The sequence below is a fragment of the Chiloscyllium plagiosum genome, unplaced genomic scaffold (genome assembly GCF_037043375.1).
Source record: "Chiloscyllium plagiosum isolate Xiang-an unplaced genomic scaffold, Cpla_swu_hap1 HiC_scaffold_10, whole genome shotgun sequence".
Taxonomy (NCBI): domain Eukaryota; kingdom Metazoa; phylum Chordata; class Chondrichthyes; order Orectolobiformes; family Hemiscylliidae; genus Chiloscyllium; species Chiloscyllium plagiosum.
In genome coordinates, this window is record NW_028270148.1 from 6,586,836 (window position 1) to 6,610,875 (window position 24,040).

A 24,040-nucleotide genomic window follows, 5' to 3' on the forward strand; every position below is an offset into this window, starting at 1 on the left:
TTGTTTCTCTGTGGCTACTTCTCCTAGGTTTGGTATCTAAGGTAGGAGAAAGTGAGGACTGCAGATGCTGGAGATCAGAGTCGAGAGTATGGTGCTGGAAAAGCACAGCAGATCAGGCAGCACCTGAGGACTGCTCCTTGGATGCCTCCTGACCTACTGTGCTTTTCCAGCAACACACTCTCAACTTGGTATCTAAGGTACTTTTGCACTGAAGACAGCACTGAGTAGCGGCATCATGCACTGTTCATTGTACTCTTGTACTGCTGTACTTGAGTACACATGACAATAAAGCTCAAATCAAATCAAATACTGCTTAAGAAGCATATTAATAGCAAGGAATTAATTAGCTGTAACAACAAGTATTTTGGATCCTGGTTAGTTCAGCATTCCTTGGTTTCAGGCTTTCCATGCTCCTCATTCTTCCCTTCCCCTTTCTGCCCACCCACAACTCAGTCAGTGAACTGGTTGCTTCCCCACCCATCCCTCCTCTTACTCCTACAGACTCATGCCATTATCCTTCCCAGTAGACCCTCTTCCTCCACCCCTGCGCCAACATCAGCCTGCTCCTTCCAGACGCTCTCTCCCCAGCATGTGTCATCTATGCCTTCCAACATTCCTAGTTATGATGTCTAACCAGGTAATGTGACTTGTGTCTAATTGCTATCATGCAACTTGTTCAGATAAGTGCCTCTTCTTGTTAAGACTCACTAGTGGTTGTTCCCTACCATTTCCCAAACTGGCTGTGAGACCCAATCTCAGAAAGGGGGCTGGTGGCAACATCCATTTATTGTCCAGAGGGCAGTTAGGATCAACTACATTGCTGGGGGTCTGGAGTCACATGGATGCCAGGCCAGGAAAGGATGACATTTTCCTTCCCTAAAGGACACTAGTGAACTAGTTGGATTAATATGACAATTTATTCATAGTCAGCATTAGACTCATAATTTCAGATCTGCCACAGTGAGATTCAGACCTACGTCCCCCAAACATTACCTGGGTCTCCAAATTAACAGTCTAGTGTTACCACGAGGCCATCACCTCCAGCTCTACCCATAGATAACTTGTATCTGGTTGCATTTCACACACTCCCTCCTTCCCTCTCAGCCTCTTTTTAAAAAAATCTTCCCTCCCTTTTCGTTCCTTTGCAAGCAAATCTCCTCTGGCTCATTCTCTCAGTCTCTTTAATTTCTCAGACTCCCAAGTTCATAGTCTCTGCCTCTGCCAATTGTCCATCTCTTTCTTTCCCACCATTTCGGTCGTATATTTCTCTTTGTGTCTGTCTTGTGCTGCTAATCTGTGAGGCAGATTAAATGCAGCAAAGGTACAGATGAATGATAAGCTAATTGGATAGTATAGCAGCCTTGGGGGACTGAATGTCCTCTTCTTGTACTTGTGTGAATTCCAAGGAGGAGTTGGTCACGAATTGCGTTTCTGCGTGAATTTTCCCTTCATGCCTCGTTGCCTCAGCTTTGATAACCAGTTTATCGAGACTCTACACACACACAGCTGTAGCTGCAATGAAGCGAAATGTGGGGGACTGGCAGAACAGGGTCAGAAAATTTGTTTCATGACTGATTTGACTTTTGTTGCTCTAAACAGCATGCAGATCAGGCCGGCTCTGGAGCAACTGAAGAACTGGTTGGACAGCAATCCAAACGTGCAAGCTCATTTTCCTGTCGAGGTTCGGTTTGCTCGAGCAGATGACATCCTTCTCAGTCCCTGTTACAAGCAAGACAGCTGCTTCATAAACATTATCATGTACAGGTAACAGCGAGTGAAGGCATGGATAACCGAGAGCATGAAAGCTGCGAGAGGGGCCAAAGAAGCACAGTCCTATCATTTAAAATACCCTAAAAGCAGATTATTGCAAATACTGAAATGTAGAGAAAAATACAGAACATACTATAGTTACAGAGCAGGTGAGGTAGCATTTGTTGAAATGGGGGGGGGGGGAAAGCTAATATTTCAGGTTAGAAACATTAATTCTATTCCTCTGCCCCAAAGATTCACTCTCAGCTAGTATTGCTCAGCTTGTTTGTGACTCAGTGTCACCCCCTGAAGGTTGACAGTGTAAGTTTTTATCTTAAATTTGTATATGGGAATGTGGGGATCATCGACATTGACAACCCAATCCCTAATTATTCAGAGGGCACTGAAGAACCAACCGCAAGCTCCACTGTGGACCTCGTGACCAACTAGGTAAGAACAACAGATTTCCCTCCCTCAAGAGCATCAGTGAACCAAATGGGTTTTCACAACAATTGACACTGGTAGCTAGTCAACCGTTAAACTAAATCCAGATTTTTTGAGTTCTGAAGAAGGGTCACTTGACCGGAAACAACATTAACTCTGATTTCACTCCACAATTGGTTCCAGAGCAGCTGAGCTTTTCCAACAATTTATTTCTCTTGCAGATTTTTAAATGAAATTTAAACACCCACCCTCACCCATGATAGGATTTGAACCCATGGCCCTTGGAATATTAACACTGGGTTCTGGTTTACTTTGCCACTGTCTCTCCATGATAGTCTGTTACTGACAGTGGATATTAGAGATTGGCTGACTTTTGCTAGTTACTCCATAATTCAGGGAAGTCTCAGATATTAACAGACCGCTCTAAAAGGGAGAAGGGCGACACGGTGGCTCAGTGGTTAGCACTGCTGTCTCCTAGTGCCAGGGACCCAGGTTCGATTCCAGCCTCAGGCGACTGTCTGTGTGGAGTTTGCACGTTCTCCCCAAGTCTCCGTGGGTTTCCTCCGGGTGCTCCGGTTTCCTCCCACAGTCCAAAGATGTGCAGATTAGGTGAATTGGCCATGATAAATTGCCCATAGTATTAGGTGCATTAGTCAGGGGTAAATATAGGGTTGGGGAATGGGTCTGGGTGGGTTACTCTTCAGAGGGTTGGTGTGGACTTGTTGGGCCGAAAGGCCTATTTCCATACTGTAGGGAATCCTAAAAAAAACAAGAATGTGTCATGAAAGAGGTGCTGATTGAAGTGTCCAGTCCCTCTTGCCACCCTTGTGCCTTCTGTTATACCCCTGCTCCCCTTTATCAGGCTGTGATTAACCAGAACATTTACTCTCAGACCCTATGGGAAGGAGGTGCCCCGGGAGCAGTATTGGGCAATGTACGAGGAGATCATGAAGAGGAATGGTGGAAGACCACACTGGGCGAAGGTGAGTAAGAACAATTGGCCTTTTCAATGGAGACTTGGCTATGGGACCAAGTGCTGACATTAGACTTTCTCTCTCTCTCAATCTGTCTTACATTCACCCAAAAACTAAGCATCATCAGCTTCCTGCGGAAACTTTCACAGTGGCTACTTTGTCAAATCCTGGAAAAATTGTTTACTTTCCGAAATCACTTCACACTTTTCTAAACCTCTGTGGAGTTGCATTACATTTCACGTCACACTTCCTGCCAGGCCGTTTTCCTAACTTTTCTCTCTCCCTGATCCAGGCACACAGCTGTCTTCGCCAGGACTTTGAGAAGATGTACCCAGCATTCCACAAGTTCTGTTCAATCCGTGAGGAACTGGATCCTTCCGGGATGTTCCTTAACAATTACTTGGAAAAGACCTTCTTCTAAGAGTGTTGATGCTTCACTCATTTCTCCAACAGTAAATAAAGTTGTTGCTGAACTTGTTCAGGTGGTGCTGAGTGCCCTGACTGTCTCTTGCCTCACTGATACGTGCACACACAATATTAGAACCTGTTACAAAGGATCTAAGGGAAGTGATTGAGCGACATTGCTAAATCATTTCCCATTTATCTCTCGCTAAACACACAGCTCTGAGAAACTGGATGACCGCACTGAGTCGAAATATCACCACTCAAAACTATTTTATATAAACTAGCTCAGACTTCCCTTTTACACTTAATTCAACAATCTGGTATATATTTTTCAGAGTCTGCCACTGAATAGCAACAGTTAATTCATCAAACACAGGATATACCTCAGTCACCAGCACAGGCTGGAGCAGCCTTACTGCCTTTTACCCATCGAGTCAGTGCTTGCTGAGTCATAACCTTATTCCCTTCAAATGGGGAGAAAGCAGAGGGTTGTGACAGAGGAAGCTATTTGAGGAACAGAACAGGTACAATGAGCTGAACGGCAGTCTCCTGATTTGTGCTAATTTTCCTTCATAATGAAGGCAATGGCCTAGAGGTATCATCGCTAGAGAGTTAATCTAGAGACCCACGTGAAGTTCTGGGAACTGGGTTCAAATCCTACTCAGAAGATGAATTAGAATTCAATAAAAATCTGCAATTAAAGAATGAATGATGACCGTGGGATTTGGGGAAATCAATTTCTGGCCTGTGTGAGACTCCAGATTCTCAGTAACATGGGTGAAGCTTAACAGTCCTCTGGGAAATTAGGGATGGGTAATAATGCTAGCCCAGCCAGTGATTCCCACATTGTATAAATGAACAAAAAGAAAATAATTGAATGGCCCATGATGTTAATGAATCAAGTTTAAATTGAAATTCCACCAATTCTTTCTTATGTTAAGTGGAATCTCACTGATTTGTATGGTGTTTCAGTTATGAAGACTTCAAAAAACCCTTCCTTTTCAGGATTCCTTGAAGGTGCTTGAATACTCATTGGGATTTTTAGACAATAGACAATAGATGCAGGAGTAGGCCATTCTGCCCTTCTAGCCTGCACCACCATTCAATATGATCATGGCTGATCATCCTTAATCAGTATCCTGTTCCTGCCTTATCGCCATAACCCTTGATTCCACTATCCTTGAGAGCTCTATCCAACTCTTTCTTAAATGAATCTAAAAACTGGGCCTCCACTGCCCTCTGGGGCAGAGCATTCCACACAGCCACCACTCTCTGGGTGAAGAACTTTTTCCTCATCTCTGTCCTAAATGGTCTACCCCGTATTTTTAAGCTGTGTCACCCATCAGCGGAAACATGTTTCCTCCCTCCAGAGTGTCCAATCCTTTCATAATCTTATATGTCTCAATCAGATCCCCTCTCAGTCTTCTAAACTCAAGGGTATACAAGCCCAGTTGCTCCAGTCTTTCAGCGTAAGGTAGTCCCGCCATTCCAGGAATTGACCTTGTGAACCTACGTTGCACTCCCTCAATAGCCAGAATGTCTTTCCTCAAATTTGGAGACCAGAACTGCACACAGTACTCCAGGTGTGGTCTCACCAGGACCCTGTGCAGCTGCAGAAGAACCTCTTTGCTTCTATACTCAATCCCTCTTGTTATGAAGGTCAGCATGCTATTAGCCTTCTTCACTACCTGCTGTACCTGCATGCTTACCTTCATTGACTGGTGTACAAGAACACCCAGGTCTCTTTGTACTGCCCCTTTACCTAAATTGATTCCATTTAGGTAGTAATCTTCCTGTTCTTGCCAAAGTGGATAACCATACATTTATCCACATTTTGGACATATTTTAAACTTATGAAAAAAAACAAAGTTATAAGATATGAAAGGAAACTGTAACTTGCCACTTGCATCACATGATATTTCCTGCAGGAATCCTCATACTTTAAAGATACAGCATGGGCCATTGAGGACAGAGATGAGGCAAAATGTCTTCACCTAGAGAGTGAGGAGGCTGTGGAATTCTCTGCCATAGAAAGTAGTTGAGGCCAAAACATTAATGTTTTCAGAAAGGAGATAGATAGATAGATATAGTTCTTACAGCTAAAGAGATCAAAGAGTATGGGCAGAAAGCAGGAACAGGGGACTGAGTTGGATGATTAGTCGTGATCACACTGAATGATGCAGCAGGCATTTCCTTCCACCTGTACCTGTTTCCTGGACCTCACGTCGGATGTTCCTGGTAACTGCTGACAAGACAGTGAGCTTTAGAGGCCTTCGAGGACTGTTCCTACAGCAGTCAACTCCAGTCCCTGATCGGATGTGATGTGCCTTGGCTCCTTCCCTGAGCCTGTTTCAATGAATAGAAGGTTTCAACATTTGCCAGGAGCTGGAGCAGTTGTGTGGTCAGGTACACATGAGGTTCCAGTAGCCAAGGCTTTATTGTGCTGAACAGAGAATCCTGGGGTTCATTGGTTGTCTGTAAATGACCATCAGGTGTCAGTACATTACATAGCAGGTCTATCTCTAGATTCACCCTTCGCTGACAGGGTGTAAGTGCTGGCTCAGGTGTGACTCAAGACTGGCCCTTCACTGACAGACTGTCAGTGCTGGCTCAGATGCGACTCTAGACTGGCCCTTCACCCACAGACTAAGTGCTGGCTCAGATGTGACTCTAGACTGGATCTTAGCAGTGGGTATGCCAGGTCTTGTTTTTCTAGTGCACAGCCACAGCCTCAAACAGCTTATAGGTAAGGTTTGTTTTTACCATCATGATTACCAGAAGTTTAGATGGGTCACTGTACTTTGGCTGCAGGATAAGGCAGAGACCTTTCACTGTATCTCAATCCCTCACCACTCAAACCCTCCTCACTTAGGTCAAGACAGTGCTAGAAAACACATTTGTTCTACCAACAGGCAAGAAGCTCAGGTACATCCAAGACAGGACATTTGTCCATAACCAGCAGCCCTTATTTATTTCATTTCTGCATGTGGAAATGTGCGGAAATGTGTAAACTGCCATTCCTCATGTTGCAACAGAGCAAAATTACTTAACTGGCTCTTTTGCATTTTGCAACATTCAAGTTTGAAAAGTCTCTAATTCGTATCGGGATAGCAAGCGGGACATTGCATTGAACTCACTAAACAGGATCACACTCAGATGGTAGCACAAGGCACAGGGTTGGTCTCAAAACACGTATGCTATCAACTTCCTGGGGTTGCCCAGGTCCAGCTCCAGCTGCAATGTTGCATATAAAGGAACCCAGCATCCTTTCCTGGCTTGGACTCCAGGCTCACAGCAATGTGCTTGACTCTCAATTGCCCCCTAAAAGGGCAGAATAGGTCACTCAGCTCAAGGGCAATTACGAGTGGCCAACGACACATACATCCTATGAAAGAACAAAAAAAAAATTCCTCAAAAGCCTTCTGGCTTCCTGTCTCCCTGCTCACGATCCATGGCATCAGCAACTGCTTATCAGCATTTGATTGACACATTTATCTCAGGAATATGTGGGAGAAACTAAGTCATGTTTACACAATGTCAGAAATATGGTGGCAGATGTCAACATTAATAACCAGAAACACGTGCTACCAATTCATACAAATATACAAATCTTTTATTCAAAATAACCAGAACAATCACAGTGAGAGAGTCAGATTGTCACAGTAGGCAGTTTAAAGATAAAGGTAATAGTCAGGGGTGTTCAAGTTCCAAACTCCAATTTGCCCACGAACACCAATTCTATCAGTGCTGGTTCGTCTGTTGTTATTGCATGGAGTTGCGATCGACAGTGAGAAGCTGGAACTCCATTGTGGAGTGCTCCCTGCTTCACCTATCCAAATGTAGTCTATCAATTCTCCAACAGAGTCAGAGAGACGCAAACAGGCTGTAACCAGACTGACCTCGAGCCCCAGTGAGTGGGGCTCACTGACTGGGGAACACTGACAGTGAACGCTCAGGTTGTTTGACTACAATGAGCATCAAATGGACCTGAATCACCTGCAGTCAAATCCATGACCCAGAAACAGATGCCCTCATGCCTGGGCTGTAGTCCATGCCCTCACAATTGGCCTGTGGTCACTACCCTCTCAATCTGTGCCCTCGAGTCCAGTGTACAGTCAGTGCCCTCGAAGGCAGCCTGTGGTGAGCTCTCTTGAGTCTGCATTGGTTGCTGCTGGTATGTCCTGAGCAGGTGTAGTTGTTTCTCAGAATGGTAAAAGTATAGTCCTTGGCGATAAGATATCTCCTCCTTGTCGATCCACTGCTGCTGCTTAAACTCAGGAAAGAAAAAGGAAATCTCCTTTGCTGCTGATTCTGGGGAGTCTGAAGTTGTAAAAACAAAGAGGTAATGACAATTCACAACAGTCAGCTCTCCAGTGGAGAGACTGAGGGACTACAGAGTGGGTACAAAGTTAGAGCAGCTGATTATTCAACATCTGCATATTCACCTAATGGAGGCCATTCAGCCTATCATATCTGGGCTGTTTCTTTCAAAGTACTATCCAATCAGACCCAAACCTCTGCTAATTTTCTCACATGTACAATTTATTAGAACAGGCTTATTTCACCTGAATAAAGATGGCATGGTCAAACTGAGATTGTTCATTTCTGGCTGTTATTAGAGACAATGCCCTGAGCCTTGGTACAGTACCATTAGCCTGAGAGGAAGGAATTTGCCCCATGTCTTCAACAAGTATAGTCCAAATCATTTCAATAAACCAATAGAAACGGTGGGGAAAGAGAGTGGATGTGGATCTCCAAGGTTTCTTCCTCACTTTCATATAGGATAAGCCCAGGCACAAAGCCAGGGAGGGACTGAATGAAGCAACGATACCTGGTATGGCCAGGTGCCCGCTGCTCCAAATTCTTGGCCAGTACTGTCCCCATTACTGAAACAGTAACGCAGGGACCATGCAAGGGACTGCAACTGGAGATAGGTGACAAGACTGCAAGCAGACAATGGGACATCAGACAGCTAAAAACGGTCTCTATTTGTACATTACTCAATCACAGAATGGGTCTCAGCACAGGAGGTGGTTGGGCCTGTTGGGTCAGGGCTGGCTCTCTGAGTAAGGAATTCACCCAGTGTCACTCTCCCATTTCTCACACACCCCCACGAGGGGTCAGTGTCACCCAGTGTCTCTCGCCCAGTTCTCACACCCCCAACCCAACAGGACGTCAGTGTCACACAGTGTCTCTCCCATTTCTCACACCCCCCACCCCCACAGGCCGTCAATGTCACCCAGTGTCTCTCCCATTTCTCACACCGTCCCCCACCCCACGGGGGGTCAGTGTCACCCAGTGTCTCTCCCATTGCTCACACCGCCCCCCACCCCATGGGGGGTCAGTGTCACCCAGTGTCTCTCCCATTTCTCACACCCCCCACCCCCACAAGCCATCAGTGTCACCCAATGTCTTTCCCATTTCTCACACCCCACGGGGGGTTAGTGTCACCCAGTGTCTCTCCCATTTCTCACAACCCCCCCCTCCCACAGGGAGTCAATGTCACCCAGTGTCTCTCCCATTTCTCACACACCCCCACCCACCCCACGGGGGGTCAGTGTCACCCAGTGTCATTCTCCCATTTCTCACACCCCCCCACCCCACAGGCCGTCAGAGTCACCCAATGTCTCTCCCATTTCTCACACCCACCCCACCACCACAGGCCGTCAGTGTCACCCAGTGTCTCTCCCATTTCTCACACACCCCCACCCACCCCACGGGGGGTCAGTGTCACCCAGTGTCATTCTCCCATTTCTCACACCCCCCCACCCCACAGGCCGTCAGTATCACCCAATGTCTCTCCCATTTCTCACACCCACCCCACCACCACAGGCCGTCAGTGTCACCCAGTGTCTCTCCCATTTCTCACACACCCCCACCCACCCCACAGGGGGGTCAGTGTCACCCAGTGTCACTCTCCCTTTTCTCACATCCCCCACCCCACAGGCCGTCAGTGTCACCCAGTGTCTCTCTCATTTCTCACCCTCCCCCCAATCCACGGGGGGTCAGTGTCACTCTCCCGTTTCTCACACCCCCCCAACCCACAGGCCGTCAGTGTCACCCAGTGTCTCTCTCATTTCTCACCCCCCCCCCAATCCACAGGGAGTTAGTGTCACTCTCCCTTTTCTCACACACCCCCAACCCATGGTCACACATCCCCACCCCACCCATACCTCTACTTTTTCTTTTCAGTTAATAATCTACCTCCCTCACGCTGTCCAGCACCACAACGCTCTCCCTAAGCAATATTGCCACTCCTCTTGCTTTTCTTCAATTTCAACCGTTGTATTCAGGAATATTTAATACTCTACCAGGTTTTCTATGGGACCATAATATCATAGTTCGAGTTGGCAAACTGTGCTTGTAACTCCCCAACCTTATTTCCCGCACACTGTGCATTCACATATGTGCACTGTAACCTGGATTTAGACATTACTATTTTTCCCTGTATCCTTAACCCAGTTTATATTCCGATTTCCTTGCCTATTTTCTGCGCATTATACTCCTCTCTGATAGTATCTCCAAGTTGCCACACGCCTGCCAACTTGAAAATCTACCTCAAATCAGCTTCCAAGGGAACCTTCCCCAGCTCTGTTTAGACACAAAACATCTGGCTTGTACAAGTACCATCTCCACTAAAGCTGATACCGATATCCCAAGAATATAAAACCCTTCCCCCTTCTGCACCATATTTCCGGTCACAATTTTGTGTCTCTTTTCTGCTTATGTCTCGAAATAAGACACAGGAAGCAATCCAGAGATTATTACTTTTCAGATTACTCGTAAACTTCCTGTCTAGCTCTGCAGAATCATGTGCCTTTGCTGCCCTCCACTGGTGCCAATGTGGTACTACTGTCAGATACTTTTGAGTCTCTTGTGGTCACCCACTGTCATATTCACTCTGTACACTGTTAAACCTCAGCGACCACATCCAGAATGGTGCTAGCCATGAGGTTCCCAAATTCACAGATATGCCACAGTGTGGTGAGCTGCTCTTAACCTGTGAAACCTGCAGCTCAAGTTGCTACAACTGACAACATTTTTTAAACACATGACTACTCACGACACAATGCAGCCTGGAGTTCCAAAATGAAACAAGATGTACACTGTTGGATCATCACATTCCTCTGTCGATTAGATAATAAACTTCACTACTAATAAGCTTCACTGCTAGTAATAGAGGGAGTATACCAAGAGCAGGTATAAGTTAAAATGAACCAATCCTTTTGCTCGAGACAGTGCCTGTGTTCAGGAATACTCACCTGAGCCATGTGTGGTGTTTCTGGTGTCTGTCAGCCCATAGGTGCCACGGATCGATTCCGGAGCAGAGTAGCGTGCTCGGAACACCTTAGTTGGGCCCATCACATAGCGCCAACGCTGGATGGCATCCTCACGAGCCAGCACGTACGCTCTCATTGGACCACTGTCAAACAGAAGAGAAGTGAAACAGCAAGTTTAGAGGAAGAGCAACTCTGTCATCACATGGGTAAAGGAAACAGCATCAAAAGCACACTCTGCTGTGCCTATGAAACCCACCTTGTCATGAACTCCACCACGCGCTGATAGAAAAATCGACCTGTAACAACACAAATCAGAAAAAATCTGAAGAATCTTTTAAGGTTTGATGAGTTATTTTTTCAAAATTGTGAGTGATCTGAACAAGAATAGACAGGGAGAAGCGGTTCCCATTGATGAGAGTCAGCGGACACAGATTTAAGAAGGACAAAAGATGCAATAGTAACATGAGGAGAGTGGTCACACCGTGAGTAGTTAGGGTCTGGTAGCAAATTAACTCAAGGGTTTCATAAAGAATTGGGGAATGAGTTGAAGAGAAAATACGTACGAGGGAAGAGGCCTAGCCATGCAGCTGTTAGACAGAGCTAGCACATACACTACTAGCCAAATGGATTACTACCATTTGTTATGTATGATTCTATGACGGCGTTTTCAAACCCACATTCTGTAGCCGAGAACACGAATGGCAGAAGATGCATGGGAATGTCAACAATTCGTGAGGCAATTAGCCAGTAACACCTACATGGCACAAACAAACCAAAAAGGAAGATTTCAATGTACTCATCAACATTTCCAGGAGCAGGGACTCATACCTGAATGCTCTGCATAAAATGCCTGAGATTCCTCCTGACCCCATTTTAAATACTTGTGCATCAGGATGATAAAGTTGTTGTCCAATATCTTCTGATGGATAGCCTGAAATCAACAATCAGTAAAAAGGACTTAGTACAATGACAATTCCAACCACTCAGGGTTGCCTTGAGGAAACAGGGTGAAGGTGAGGATCACAATCCGACAAAGGAGGGAGGGGCTGCTTCACTGCCCTGACTATTCCCCACGGGAGATGCCTCAACAAGGAGCACAAGAACAGGTCAACAACGGGATGTCTGAGGTCGGCTGACCCAGTCCACATCCAGCATTCACATATACATAGCTCATGCCAGGCAGCATGCACAAACTAAGCCTGTCCTCCCCAACAGCCTGAGCCACCCACCCTGTACAATGCTATAACTAAACCTTGATCACAGAGCATGTTTCTTGTCATCCTGCTTATGACAGGTTCCCGTTTTAATGCAACATGACAGACTCCTACAATTATTTGGAGGCAGCCAAAAGCTTCACAGCATGGGAAAAACCTGGTGATATATATACTTTGTTATTCATACACAGAAGAAAAGCTATACTTGCAAGGTTGAAGATTACTAACTGCATTTAAGATACTAAATGGTACTGACGGAGCAGACAAAGAGAAACTGTTTCTTCTGGAATCAAGAAAAAAGGAGCAACACAAGATTTGATGTTATTGTCACGTGTACAGGAGTACAGTGAAAAGGGCATAATATCACCACACAATGCACCATCTTAAATACAAGTTCCTAGGTACAAAATCTTATAAACAGTAGACAATAGGTGCAGGAGTAGGCCATTCAGCCCTTCGAGCCTGCACCGCCATTCAATATAATCATGGCTGATCATTCCTAATCAGTATCCTGTTCCTGCCTTATCTCCATAACCCTTGATTCCACTATCTTTGAGAGCTCTATCCAACTCTTTCTTAAATGAATCCAGAGACTGGGCCTCCACTGCCCTCTGGGGAAGAGCATTCCACACAGCCACCACTCTCTGGGTGAAGAGGTTTCTCATGAGCTCTGTCCTAAATGGTCTACCCCGTATTTTTAAGCTGTGTCCTCTGGTTCAGCACTCACCCATCAGTGGAAATATGTTTCCTACTCCAGAGTGTCCAATCCTTTAATAATCTTATACGTCTCAATCAGATCCCCTCTCAGTCTTCAAAACTCAAGGGGATACAAGCCCAGTCGCTTCAATCTTTCAGTGTAAGGTAATCCTGCCATTCCAGGAATTGACCTCGTGAACCTACGCTACACTCCCTCAATAGCCAGAATGTCTTTTCTCAAATTTGGAGACCAGAACTGCACACAGTACTCCAGGTGTGGTCTCACCAGGGCCCTGTACAGCTGCAGAAGCACCTCTTTGCTTCTATACTCAATTCCTCTTGTTATGAAGACCAGCATGCTATTAGCCTTCTTCACTACCTGCTGTACCTGTATGCTTACCTTCATTGACTGGTGTACAAGAGCACCCAGATCTCTCTGTACTGCCCCTTTACATAAATTGATTCCATTGAGGTAGTAGTCTGCCTTCCTGTTCTTGCCACCAAAGTGGATAACCATACATTTATCCACATTAAACTGCATCTGCCATGTATCTGCCCACTCACTTAACTTGTCCAGGTCACCCTGTAATCTCCTAACATCCTCATCACATTTCACCCTGCCACCCAGCTTTGTATCATCAGCAAATTTGCTAATGTTATTGCTGATACCATCTTCTATATCATTAACATATATTGTAAAAAGCTGCGGTCCCAGCACGAATCCCTGCGGTACCCCACTGGTCACTGTCTGCCATTTCGAAATGGGGCAGTTTATCACTACCCTTTGTTTCCTATTAGCCAACCAATTTTCAATCCAATCTAGTACTTTGCCCCCAATACCATGCGCCCTAATTTTACTCACTAACCTCCTGTGTGGGACTTTATCAAAAGCTTTTTGAAAGTCCAGGTACACTACATCTACTGGATTTCCCTCGTCCAACTTCAGAGTTACATCCTCAAAAAATTCAAGAAGATTAGTCAAGCATGATTTCCCCTTCATAAATCCATGCTGACTCTGTCCTATCCTGTTACTACTATCCAGATGTGTCGTAATTTCATCCTTTATAATAGACTCCAGCATCTTTCCCACCACTGAGGTCAGACTAACTGGTCTATAATTTCCTGCTTTCTCTCGCCCACCTTTCTGGTATAACATTAGCCACCCTCCAATCCTCAGGAACTGACCCCGAATCTATTGAACTCTGGAAAATAATCACCAATGCATCCACGATTTCCCGAGCCACCTCCTTCAGTACCCTGGGATGCAGACCATCAGGCCCCGGAGACTTATCAACCTTCAGACCTAACAGTCTCTCCAACACCAAATCCTGGCAAATATAAATTCCCTTAAGTTCAGGTCCTTCAGCCGCTGTTACCTCAGGGAGATTGCTTGTGTCTTCCCCAGTGAACACAGATGAGAAGTACTCATTTAATTCCTCTGCCATTTCTTTGTTCCCAGTAATATATTCCCCTGTTTCTGTCTTCAAGGGCCCAATTTTTGTCCTAACCATTTTTTTGCCTTGCACATACCTAAAAAAGCTTTTACTATCCTCCTTAATATTCTTGGCCAGTTTACCTTCGTACCTCATTTTTCCTCTGCGTATGTCCTTCTTAGTAATCCTCTGTTGCTCTTTAAAAGCTTCCCAGTCCTCAGTTTTCCCACTTATCTTTGCTATGTTATACTTTTTCTCTATTAACTTTATATGTTTCTTAACTTCCCTCATCAGCCACGGCCACCCATACCTCCTCCTGGGATCTTTCTTCCTTTTAGGAATGAACTGATCCTGCAACTTCTGCATTCTACACAGAAATATCCGCCATTGTTCCTCCACGGTCATCCCTGCTAAGGTATTGCACCATTGAACTTTGGCCAGCTCCTCTCTGATAGCTCCATAGTTCCCTTTATTCAACAGAAGTACTGTCACTTCCGACTGTACCCTCTCCCTCTCAAATTGCAGATTGAAGCTTATTGTAGTATGGTCACTACTTCCCAATGGCTCCTTCACTTCGAGGTCTCTGACCAATTCTGGTTCGTTACACAATACCAGATCCAGAATTGCCTTCTCCCTGGTCGGCTCCAGCACCAGCTGCTCTAAGAATCCATCTCTGAGGCACTCCACAAAGTCTCTTTCTTGAGGCCCAATACCATCCTAATTCTCCCAGTCTACCTGCATGTTAAAATCCCCCATAACAACTGTAGTGACATCTTTGCAACAGGCCAATTTCAGCTCCTGATTTAATTTAAATCCCACATCCAGACTACTGTTTGGGGGCCTGTAGATGACTCCCAAGAGGGTCTTTTTACCCTTAGTATTTCGAAGCTCTATCCACACTGACTCTACATCCCCTGATTCTAGGTCCCCCCTCTGCCCATCAGTCTGTCCTTACGATAGCACGTGTATCCTTGAATATTCATTTCCCAGGCCCTGTCCACTTGAAGCCACGTCTCAGTTATCCCCACAATATCGTATCTGCCAATTTCCAAAAGAGCCTCAAGCTCATCCATCTTATGTCTAATGCTTCGTGCATTCATGTATAGAGATATAAAGAAAGAACAAAGTTAAAAGTTAAACATTGTAGAAATTATAGTATAGTGTAGAAATATACAAAATAAGGTTACATTACACATTGCAGACCTTCTTAGCTTTAAATAGAAAATAAAGAAATAAAGCTGAAAGTTCAAACATTACAGTCTTCCTTAAGAACTTAGCCACAGTGGGACCACTCTTCAAGGAATTACTTCAAGACTGGAAGTCCATGCTGATACAGAAATATCAAGAAATAGAAGCAGAAAGTTGTACCCACTGAGCATGTCCCACCATTTGAGAAGACCATAACTGATCTGATTGTGGCATCAACTTCATTTTGCTAGTCTGCCCATTCATAATCCTTAACTGCCATGTCAATCAGAAATCTTACTCACGCAGCCTCCAATGTATTCAATTCATCACTTTGCACTGCTATGTAGGGAACAGGATTGATTCCTAAGACTATTGACCCTGCAAGAGAAGAAAATGCTTCCTAAAGTCAACCTGAAAAGGAAGATGCTGTCATTTTAAACTGTGTCCCCACGTTCCATGCTGAGTTGAGCGGAAGTCAGCACCAGCCATACCAAATACAGCAGAACCACATATGTTTTAATATGATCACAACTCATTCTTCTGAATTCCAACAGGCTCACTGACAATGTTAGAAATCTAGCTCCTTCAGAATAAACCAGAAGCTCTCCAGAATTAACTGAGAAGAGGTATTGCATGTGAAGGGGGGGCGTCGCTGGCTGGGCCAACTTTTATTGCCCATCCCTAATTGCCCAGAGGGAAGTTAAGAGTAACCATATTGCTATCAGTCTGGAGTCACATGTAGGCCAGACCAGGTAAGGATGGTAGTTTCCTTCCCTGAAGGATTTAGTGAACCAGATGGGCTTTTCCAACAATCGACAATGGATTCATGGATATCATTAGAGTCTTATTTCCAGATTTTTGTTGAATTCAGATTCCACCACCTGCCACAGCAGGATTCGAACCCAGGTCCCTAGACCTGGGTCTCTGGATTAACAGTCCAGCAATAATACCATTAAGGCCATCATCCTCCCTTGGACTGGGAAGCTAAGCTTTTCTCCAGAGGAGGAGGTGGCTACTGGACAGGGAAAGGGTCTGGAATGGGAAGGTGAAAATGGGTGTTTGTGCCAAACTTCAGATTTACAAGAAGACTTTGTAAATCTGTGAATGCCATTTGCAGCCGAATTCACCATCTGGATATCAGTCTTAAACTAGTGGGTCCGATTATCCTGCAAAAGATAAGCCCTTTAGTACAGCCATCAGTCAAGTGACGCTTCTCTGACCTTCTTCTAATATCCTTTCTCAAGGCCAAAATTATCAACAATTCTCCAAATGTGGTCTTACCCAGTCCTTGTACAGCTGCATTCACAGCCCCCACATCTTTACTTTTACTAGAAACATAGCTTGCCTTTCTAATCACTTGCAATAGCAGCATACTTGTACCAGGACACCCAGACTGTCTGTACCACTAAGCTTTGCAATCTCTCTCCATATAAATAACATACTACTTTTCTATTCTCCCCTCATCAGACAATTTCATACATTTCCACTTAATATTCCATACCCCAAATTTTAGCCCACTCACTTAACCTATCTCTATATTCTCATGACAATTCAAATTCCTACACACCTTTGCATCATCTGCAAATTTAGAAACCATACATTTGGTCCCTTCATCTAACACAGAGGAATGATTATGCCATTCAGCCCCTCAAGCCTGTTCTGCCATTCAATTCGATCATGGCTGATCTGTGGCTGATCTCCACAACTTGCCTTTGATCCATATCCTTTAATATTTTTGCTTAAATATTTAGTCATTTCAGATTTTAAATTGTAAACTGATCTAGCATCCACTGTCATTTGTGGAAGACAATTCCAAACCACACTTTGGTACCTTTTCCTATGTCATTTCAAAGAGCCTCATCCTGCACTGTCAGTCATTCATTTATAAAACTTCAAGCACAGAACAGTTATTTCTAAATATGACAAAACATTCATCTGCATTAAAACTTCTAATATTGCACATCAATTCTACAGATTTGCAAAGAATTCTTTCCTTGAATGAGTTTGAACAGTCTTCCTCGGGCAAGATGCAGCCAGAGTAGATCAACCTTTCATAGGGTCACCCAATCTAGTTTTATAATCAGGTGCTGCTCCTGAGTTTGGTACCAGTGCATACATCTACCAGCATAACCAGACCTTCCTCACTATCCAGATCTTGCTGTGTCCTTTCACCCTGGACTTGCATTGCATCCAGTACCTCTCTGATATCACCCGCCTGAACATCACATGCAGAATTACAGCCCCTAAAGCAGCACAGCTGAAAAGAATTCTTCCTCTGACTTACTTTCATTTGGAGTCACTTCCTGCACTGCCTCAGTTACCTCACTCTGAGTCATTAGAAAATCTACTTTCCTGAAGCAATGTATTGATTTGTTGAATGACAGAATCCCAAGAGTCTTTCAACAGATGGACAGCATTCAAAAGAGAGATTCCCGTTACACACTGCCCTACTGTCAACTCCGCAATACTAGCCGCCACATCCAGGGCCTTCTCTCTCTTTGCCTTGACATAACGCTGCTTCAGACAGTAGACAATCCCCTGCTCCAAGAGCTGGCTCAGAGAGTGGAGGAATACAAAGTGAATGGTCTTCAGCTCAGTGATGCATGGTTGTCCTAAAGACTTATCCAGGAAGATGACAGTTTGCCAGCCCAGAAGCCTGCCATCCCACTGATGTATCCATTCACAGCAAACTTACTCACCCAGTGTATGACAGGTAGGTGATGGACTCCCCTGAAGCAGTGAGGGTTTTGTTCCTTTCAAATCATCAGCAAGTCATATTTCATCCATATTGCAGCTGGCCATAACCGAAAGTAATTTCCTGACTCTCTTACAGACTAGGGGATCCTCCTATTGTGAGGCTAACATGTCACCCCCAAAGCATGTGTAGAGTACACCAGTCTTTTCGCAGTTACAGACATCCTGGGGTCTGGGGTCTTCCAATATTGAAGGTACCCCCCTGTCAGGTAGACCTGGATGTATCTCCTGCTGAAGTTGAATTTGAATTGAATTGAATTTATTGTCACATGTACTGAGGCACAATGAAAAGCTTTACCTGGCGAGCAATACAGGCAGTTAAATAGCATAGATAGTAAATAATAGGCAAACAGCAGCAAAAACAAAAACACAGGTACAGGCGAATGTTAAGAGTTTGTGAGTCCATTCAGTATTCTAACAATGGTAGGGTAGAAACTGTTATGAAACCGGCTGGTGCATGTGTTCAGGCTTCTGTACCTTCTCCCCGATGGTAGAGGTTGTAGAAAAACATTGCCAGGGTGGGATGGATCTTTGAGAATGCTGGCGGCCTTTCCTTGACAGCGGGCCTGGTAGATGGATTCTATAGATGGGAGGCTGGACTTTGTGATTGTCCGAGCGGAGTTCACCACCCTCTGTAACCGTCCCCGATTTTGAATGGTACATCCAGACAGAAAGCTCTTGATGGTGCACCTGTAAAGGTTGGCAAGGGTATTCGCCATCATGCCAAATTTCCTCAGCTGCCTGAGGATGAAGAGACATTGTTGGGCCTTTGTAACCAGTGCATCCACATGAACAGTCCAAGAAAGCTTGTTGTGGATGACCACTCCCAGGAGCTTGACATTCTTCACTCGTTCCACCTCTGTGCCGTTAATGTGTAGGAGGACATGAGTAACATCCCGCTGAAAGTCAATAATGAGTTCCTTGGTTTTGCCAGCATTGAGCTGGAGTTAAGCGTCTCCTCCTTCGTACGTCAGAATAATGTGTTAGGCTGGGACTTCCATTCCCACAGTCAACAAGCCAGCCCCAGAGAAAAAAACAGGTGGGTAGACAAGGGAGTGGGCAAAGGTCAGCCTGGGAGAATGAATAACTGCGGATCATTAGTGGCTGACACTGATGTGGTCTCCTCTACATAAGGGAGACAAAACGCAGAGTGGGAACTACTTTACAGAACACCTATGCTCTAACCGTAAAAATGACCCTGAGCTTCCAGTTGCTTGCCAATTCAAGATACTGTACCACTATTTTCCCTGGCCAACATCTCTGTGTCAGACTTGCTTCAGTGCTCCAACAAAAGTCAGTGCAAGCTGGAAGAACAGTGTCTCCTTTTCTGTTTGGGGACCTGCAGCCTTCTGGACTCAATATCAAGTTCACTTAGATTAGGACCTGAGCACCATCCTGTATCTTTACCCCATCCGCCATCACCAGGCCTGTTACTACATGGGCTGCTACCATACACTAAATGTCCCCATTAGCAGCTACTCATTCTCCAGCCTGACGTTTACCCATTCATTTGTCTGCCCAACTGTTTTTCTCTCTGTTTCTGTGCTCCATCTTCACCGATCATTTACTCTTTCCCCTTCTCCCCACCCTTTCTCTAGCATATACAGAGGAACCTCAATGATCCGAATACTAATTATCCGAAAAATCGGATTAGCCGAAGGAGATCTCAAGGTCCCAATGGAAACATTACATCAAAGACATGCTTCCAACAGTGATCGTGTCTTTTGTTTACAGTGAGGGGGTGGGAGAGGAGGGTGTTGGGGGCGGGGTACAGTGTTGGATGAGGTTGGGGTGGTGGTGTTGGGATCGGGGGAGCGGTGTTGGGGTCAGGGAGGGCGGTGTTGAGTTTGGTGGCGAGGAGGCGGTGTTGGACGTGTTTGGGGGTGGGGTCTCGTGTACTGTGTGCTGCTGCAGTCTCCTGAACGGGGAGCAGACTTTAAAACTCTGCGCCCCAAAGGAAAGGCAGTTAATTGATTAACCGAATAATCGATTACCCGAACGAAGTAGTGCCCACCCATCACGTTTGGATAATCAAGGTTCCCCTATATACCAATCATTCCCTAGCTATGGTCAGTTCTGAAGGAGGGTCACTGAACCTACAAAGTTAATTCTGCTTTCTCTAATGCTGCCAGACCTGCTGAGGTTTCCCATCGATTTCTTATTTTGTCAGTGATTAATCTCAAATATTTCGTCAAACCTGCTTAGAAGCTCGATCTTGGCTCCCAGGCTCAAGGATCGCCTCTTTCCAGACATATTAGCTGCTGCAGGTAATGGTTAGCGCCAGCTACAACCTAACACCACAAGAGGTTTAAAGGATCCGAGTGCCCATGCAGTAAATTGATCGTAATGAGATACTTAGATTAGATTACTCACTTAGATTAGATTAAATTACTTACAGTGTGGAAACAGGCCCTTCGGCCCAACAAGTCCACAGTGACCCGCCGAAGCGTAACCCACCCAAACCCATTCTCCTACCTTTACCCCTTCAACTAACACTACGGGCAATTTAGCATGGCCAATTCACCTAACCTGCACATTTTTGGATTGTAGGAGGAAACCGGAGCACCCGGAGGAAACGGGGAGAATGTGCAAAGTCCACACAGAGAGTCGTCTGAGGCAGGAATTGAACCCGGGTCTCTTGGCACTGTGAGGCAGCAGTGCTAACCACTGAGTTCTGAGGAAGGGTCTCTGAAGCCGAAACGTTAATTTTGATTTCTCTTCACAACACATGGCAGACCTGCTGAACTTTTCCAGCAACTTCTGTCTTTGTGGTTATCTAATCTTTGTTATGGCATTCAGTGCACTTTTATGAATTGTGAGAACTGGCAAATTCTGGTCATCAGTAACTTTAAAACAGACTTTAATGCAAACAGCTAAAAGTTACTGCTTTACAGACATTTTAAGTGACTTGCTCATTTAAGCAATGGGAGTTGAATCTTATCAGAATGTCCCAAAGTCATAGCATCAGAGTCATATGCTGAAACAGACCCATCAGTCCAACTTGCCATGCCAACCAGCTTTCCCAAACGAAAAATGTCACATAGGGTGTAATCCTTTCCTACTTCCTTGAACTGAATTATAGGCAAATTCACAGATGGATAACATGATGTTGCAGTCTCAAATGATCATTAAGACTCATGCAGTCACGGATGCCCACAGGATGAGTGTGGTTAACAGAAGTTCTCCCTACCTGCAGGATTAAGGGATGAGCTATGGCATCAGGTTTTATCAGAGCCAGTGTGAGCTGGAGTAAAGGCCGAACGTGTCCAATAGGCGCCTGCATTTTCACAACTCTGAGAAGGTTGAACATCACCCTGATGAATGAAGATAACATATAAGAAGATAAACACGACTGATAAACTCATGGTGATCCTGGAACGGGGGGAAGCCCTTTCTGCCTGCTCCAGTACACAGTTACACCTTTACACCTTTGTCCCCGGAGATCCAGACAAAGTGAAATCTGTTGATCTCAGTCCCAGACATTTCCAATGACTCCATGGTTTTGAAGCTCTTTGGACAGATGGAGTGTTCTCTCTATGTGTGTGTGTGTGTTGCGGGGGCGGGGGATGTGCGTTTGGATCTGTGGGAGGTGTGTGTGTGGGGGTGGATGGGTGGTGTGTGTGTGGGGGTGGATGGGTGGTGTGAACATGCGTGGGGTATGTGTGTGTGGGTGAGGGGGTTGTTGTGGGGGTGGGGGGGGGGGGGTGTGGTTGCTGATACCAGCCCTGATTGGCTCGGCCCAACTGTGAAGGTTCTCTTTACCTTTGGACTCATCCCAGAGACACCCCCCGACCCCCCCCCCCCCCCCCGTCACCACCCCCCCCCCCCCCCCGCGTCACCCCCCCCCCTCCCCCCCGTCACACCCCCCCCCCCCCCCCCCCCCGTCACACCCCCCCCCCGTCACACTCTCTCCCCCGGACACACCCCTCCCCTCCCCCCTCGGCCCAGCAGCCCCTATCTCGGGACAAGATGGGATTGATTTAATTTAAATTAAATTAAACGGCGCCAGACCCCCCCTCCTCAAAAAAAAATAGATCGGGGCCTGACAACACCCTCACGGGCGGCTGTGGGGTGGACGGGCCGGACGGTTGGGGGATCGGGGGGGGGTGACGGTGATCCCCGCGGAAACACTCACCCGCTTGCGCTGCCGCCGCCATGGAAACCGCCAACCGGAAAACAGTCCGTGCGAAATCAGTTCCCCATAACTTCCGGTTCCGCCCGGACCGCCGCTCCCGGAGGAGATCGAACCCGCGGATTAGTTCCGGGGTACTTTGGGAGGCTGACAGGGTGGTGATGCCCTTTGGTACCCTCCCCCAGGGAGTGACTCTGTCAGTGGCAGGGTCACTCTTACCCCTTCTCCCTTGAGCTCCGATCACAATCTTCACAACCCCCCCCCCCGCCATCATAGAGTCATGCAGCACCGAAACAGATGCCTAAGTCCAATCAGTCCCATGTTCCCAAACTAAACTCGCCCCTTCTGCCTCCTCCAGGCCCATATCCCTCCAAACTTTTCCTATTCATGTATTTATCCAAATGTCTTTTCAACATTGTAACTGTATCCACATCCACCACTCCTTCTGGAAGTTTATTCCACATGCGAACCACCCTCCGTATTAAAAAAAATGCCAGTTTTGAAATTCCCCACCATAGGGGAAAAAAATCTCTTGGCTATTCACCTTATCTATGCCCTCATGATTTTATAAACCTCTACAACCTCATCCTCCTATACTCCTGTGAAATAAATCCCAGCCTGTCCAGCCTCTCCTTATAACTCAAACCCTCACATCACTCCTCCCTCTATCACTCCTCCCTCCATCCTCTGATCCAATTTCCTCCCTCTCAGACTATAGCATGAATAGGAGATATACTTAAGAGAGAAATCAGAAGGACGAAAAGGGGCAGATAAGTTTAAGGCATTGAGTGTAAGGATAGACAAGTTATGCTGCAGCTTTATAGAACTTTAGTTGGACCACACTTGCAAAATTGCATTCAGTTATGGTCACCACACTACCAAGAAGAATGTGGATGCTTTGAAGAGGGTACAGAAAAGGTTTACCAGGATGTTGCCTGGTATGGGGGATTTTAGCTATGGAGAAAGATTGGCTAGACTAGGTTTGTTTTCACTGGAACACAGGAGGTTGAGGGGCATCTTGAAAGAAATTTATAATATTGTGAATGGCATGTATAGAGTGGAAAGTATGAGACTTTGTCCCAGGGTTGAGAGGTCAATTACTGAGGGACACAGGTTCAAGGTGTGAGGGGGGCATTTAAAAGAGATGTATAAGGTAAGGTTTTCACATAAAGGGTGTTGAGTGCCTGGAATACGTTGCCAAAGGAGGTGGTGGAAGCGAATACAATAGCAGCATTGAAGAAGCTGGATGAATATGTAAATGGAAAGAGAATAGAGGGATATGGATCCTGTAAGAAAAGGCAGTTTTAGTTTGGAAAGGAAAAATGTGGTGGCACAGGCTTAGAGGGCTGAAGGACCTGTTCCTGTACTGTATTGTTCTTTACTCTTTAGTATCCAAAGAGATTCTATAAATACATTAAGGGCCACAGAGTAATGAGGGAAAGAATATGGCCCCTTAAAGATCAACAAGGTTGTCTAAATATGGAATGGCAAGAGATAGGTGAGATACTAAACAAGTATTTTCTGTCAGTATTTATTGTGGAGAAAGACATGGAAGCTAGGTGAACTTAAGGAAATAATGATGTCTTGAAAAGAGTCCACATTGTAGAAGGAGGTGCTGGAGGTCTTAAAACACCCATAAGGTTGATAAAACCTCAGGACCTGATCACATGTATCTCAGGACATTGTGATAGGCTAGGGAAGAAATTGTGGGGCCCATGTAAAGATTTTTATATCATCTACAGCAGTTAGTGAGGTGCTTGAAGCCTGGAGG

At 45.6% G+C, this 24,040-nt stretch overlaps 2 protein-coding genes across 2 annotated transcripts in view; one reads left to right on the plus strand and one right to left on the minus strand.

Annotated features, from left to right (window-relative positions):
• The window catches only part of LOC122552567 (L-gulonolactone oxidase), a 56,233-nt gene extending 52,588 nt beyond the window's left edge, over positions 1 to 3,645 (plus strand). The window contains exons 11-13 of the mRNA XM_043695267.2: positions 1,600 to 1,764; positions 3,086 to 3,176; positions 3,460 to 3,645. Coding sequence (XP_043551202.2) covers positions 1,600 to 1,764; positions 3,086 to 3,176; positions 3,460 to 3,588 — 385 coding nt within the window. The 3' untranslated portion in view covers positions 3,589 to 3,645. The remainder of the gene's footprint in view (positions 1 to 1,599; positions 1,765 to 3,085; positions 3,177 to 3,459) is intronic.
• Positions 3,646 to 7,163: 3,518 nt separating this feature from the next.
• On the minus strand, positions 7,164 to 22,296 carry nme6 (NME/NM23 nucleoside diphosphate kinase 6). Its single transcript, XM_043695275.2, has 6 exons — positions 22,273 to 22,296; positions 21,328 to 21,451; positions 11,681 to 11,783; positions 11,109 to 11,148; positions 10,835 to 10,995; positions 7,164 to 7,892 (listed from the first exon to the last, which is right to left on the minus strand). The coding sequence occupies exons 2-6, from the start codon at positions 21,445 to 21,447 to the stop codon at positions 7,630 to 7,632; spliced, it is 687 nt and encodes a 228-aa protein (XP_043551210.2). The 5' UTR covers positions 21,448 to 21,451; positions 22,273 to 22,296; the 3' UTR covers positions 7,164 to 7,629.
• Positions 22,297 to 24,040: the final 1,744 nt, after the last annotated feature.

Coding starts and splice junctions, on each gene's coding strand:
- nme6 (XM_043695275.2), bottom strand. CDS start 21,447: ATGTTCAACCTTCTCAGAGTTGTGAAAATGCAGGCGCCTATTGGACAC. Junction 11,784..21,327: donor CTCATCCCTTAATCCTGCAG/GTAGGGAGAACT, acceptor TGTTGATTTCAG/GCTATCCATCAGAAGATATT. Junction 7,893..10,834: donor AAACACCACACATGGCTCAG/GTGAGTATTCCT, acceptor TTACAACTTCAG/ACTCCCCAGAATCAGCAGCA.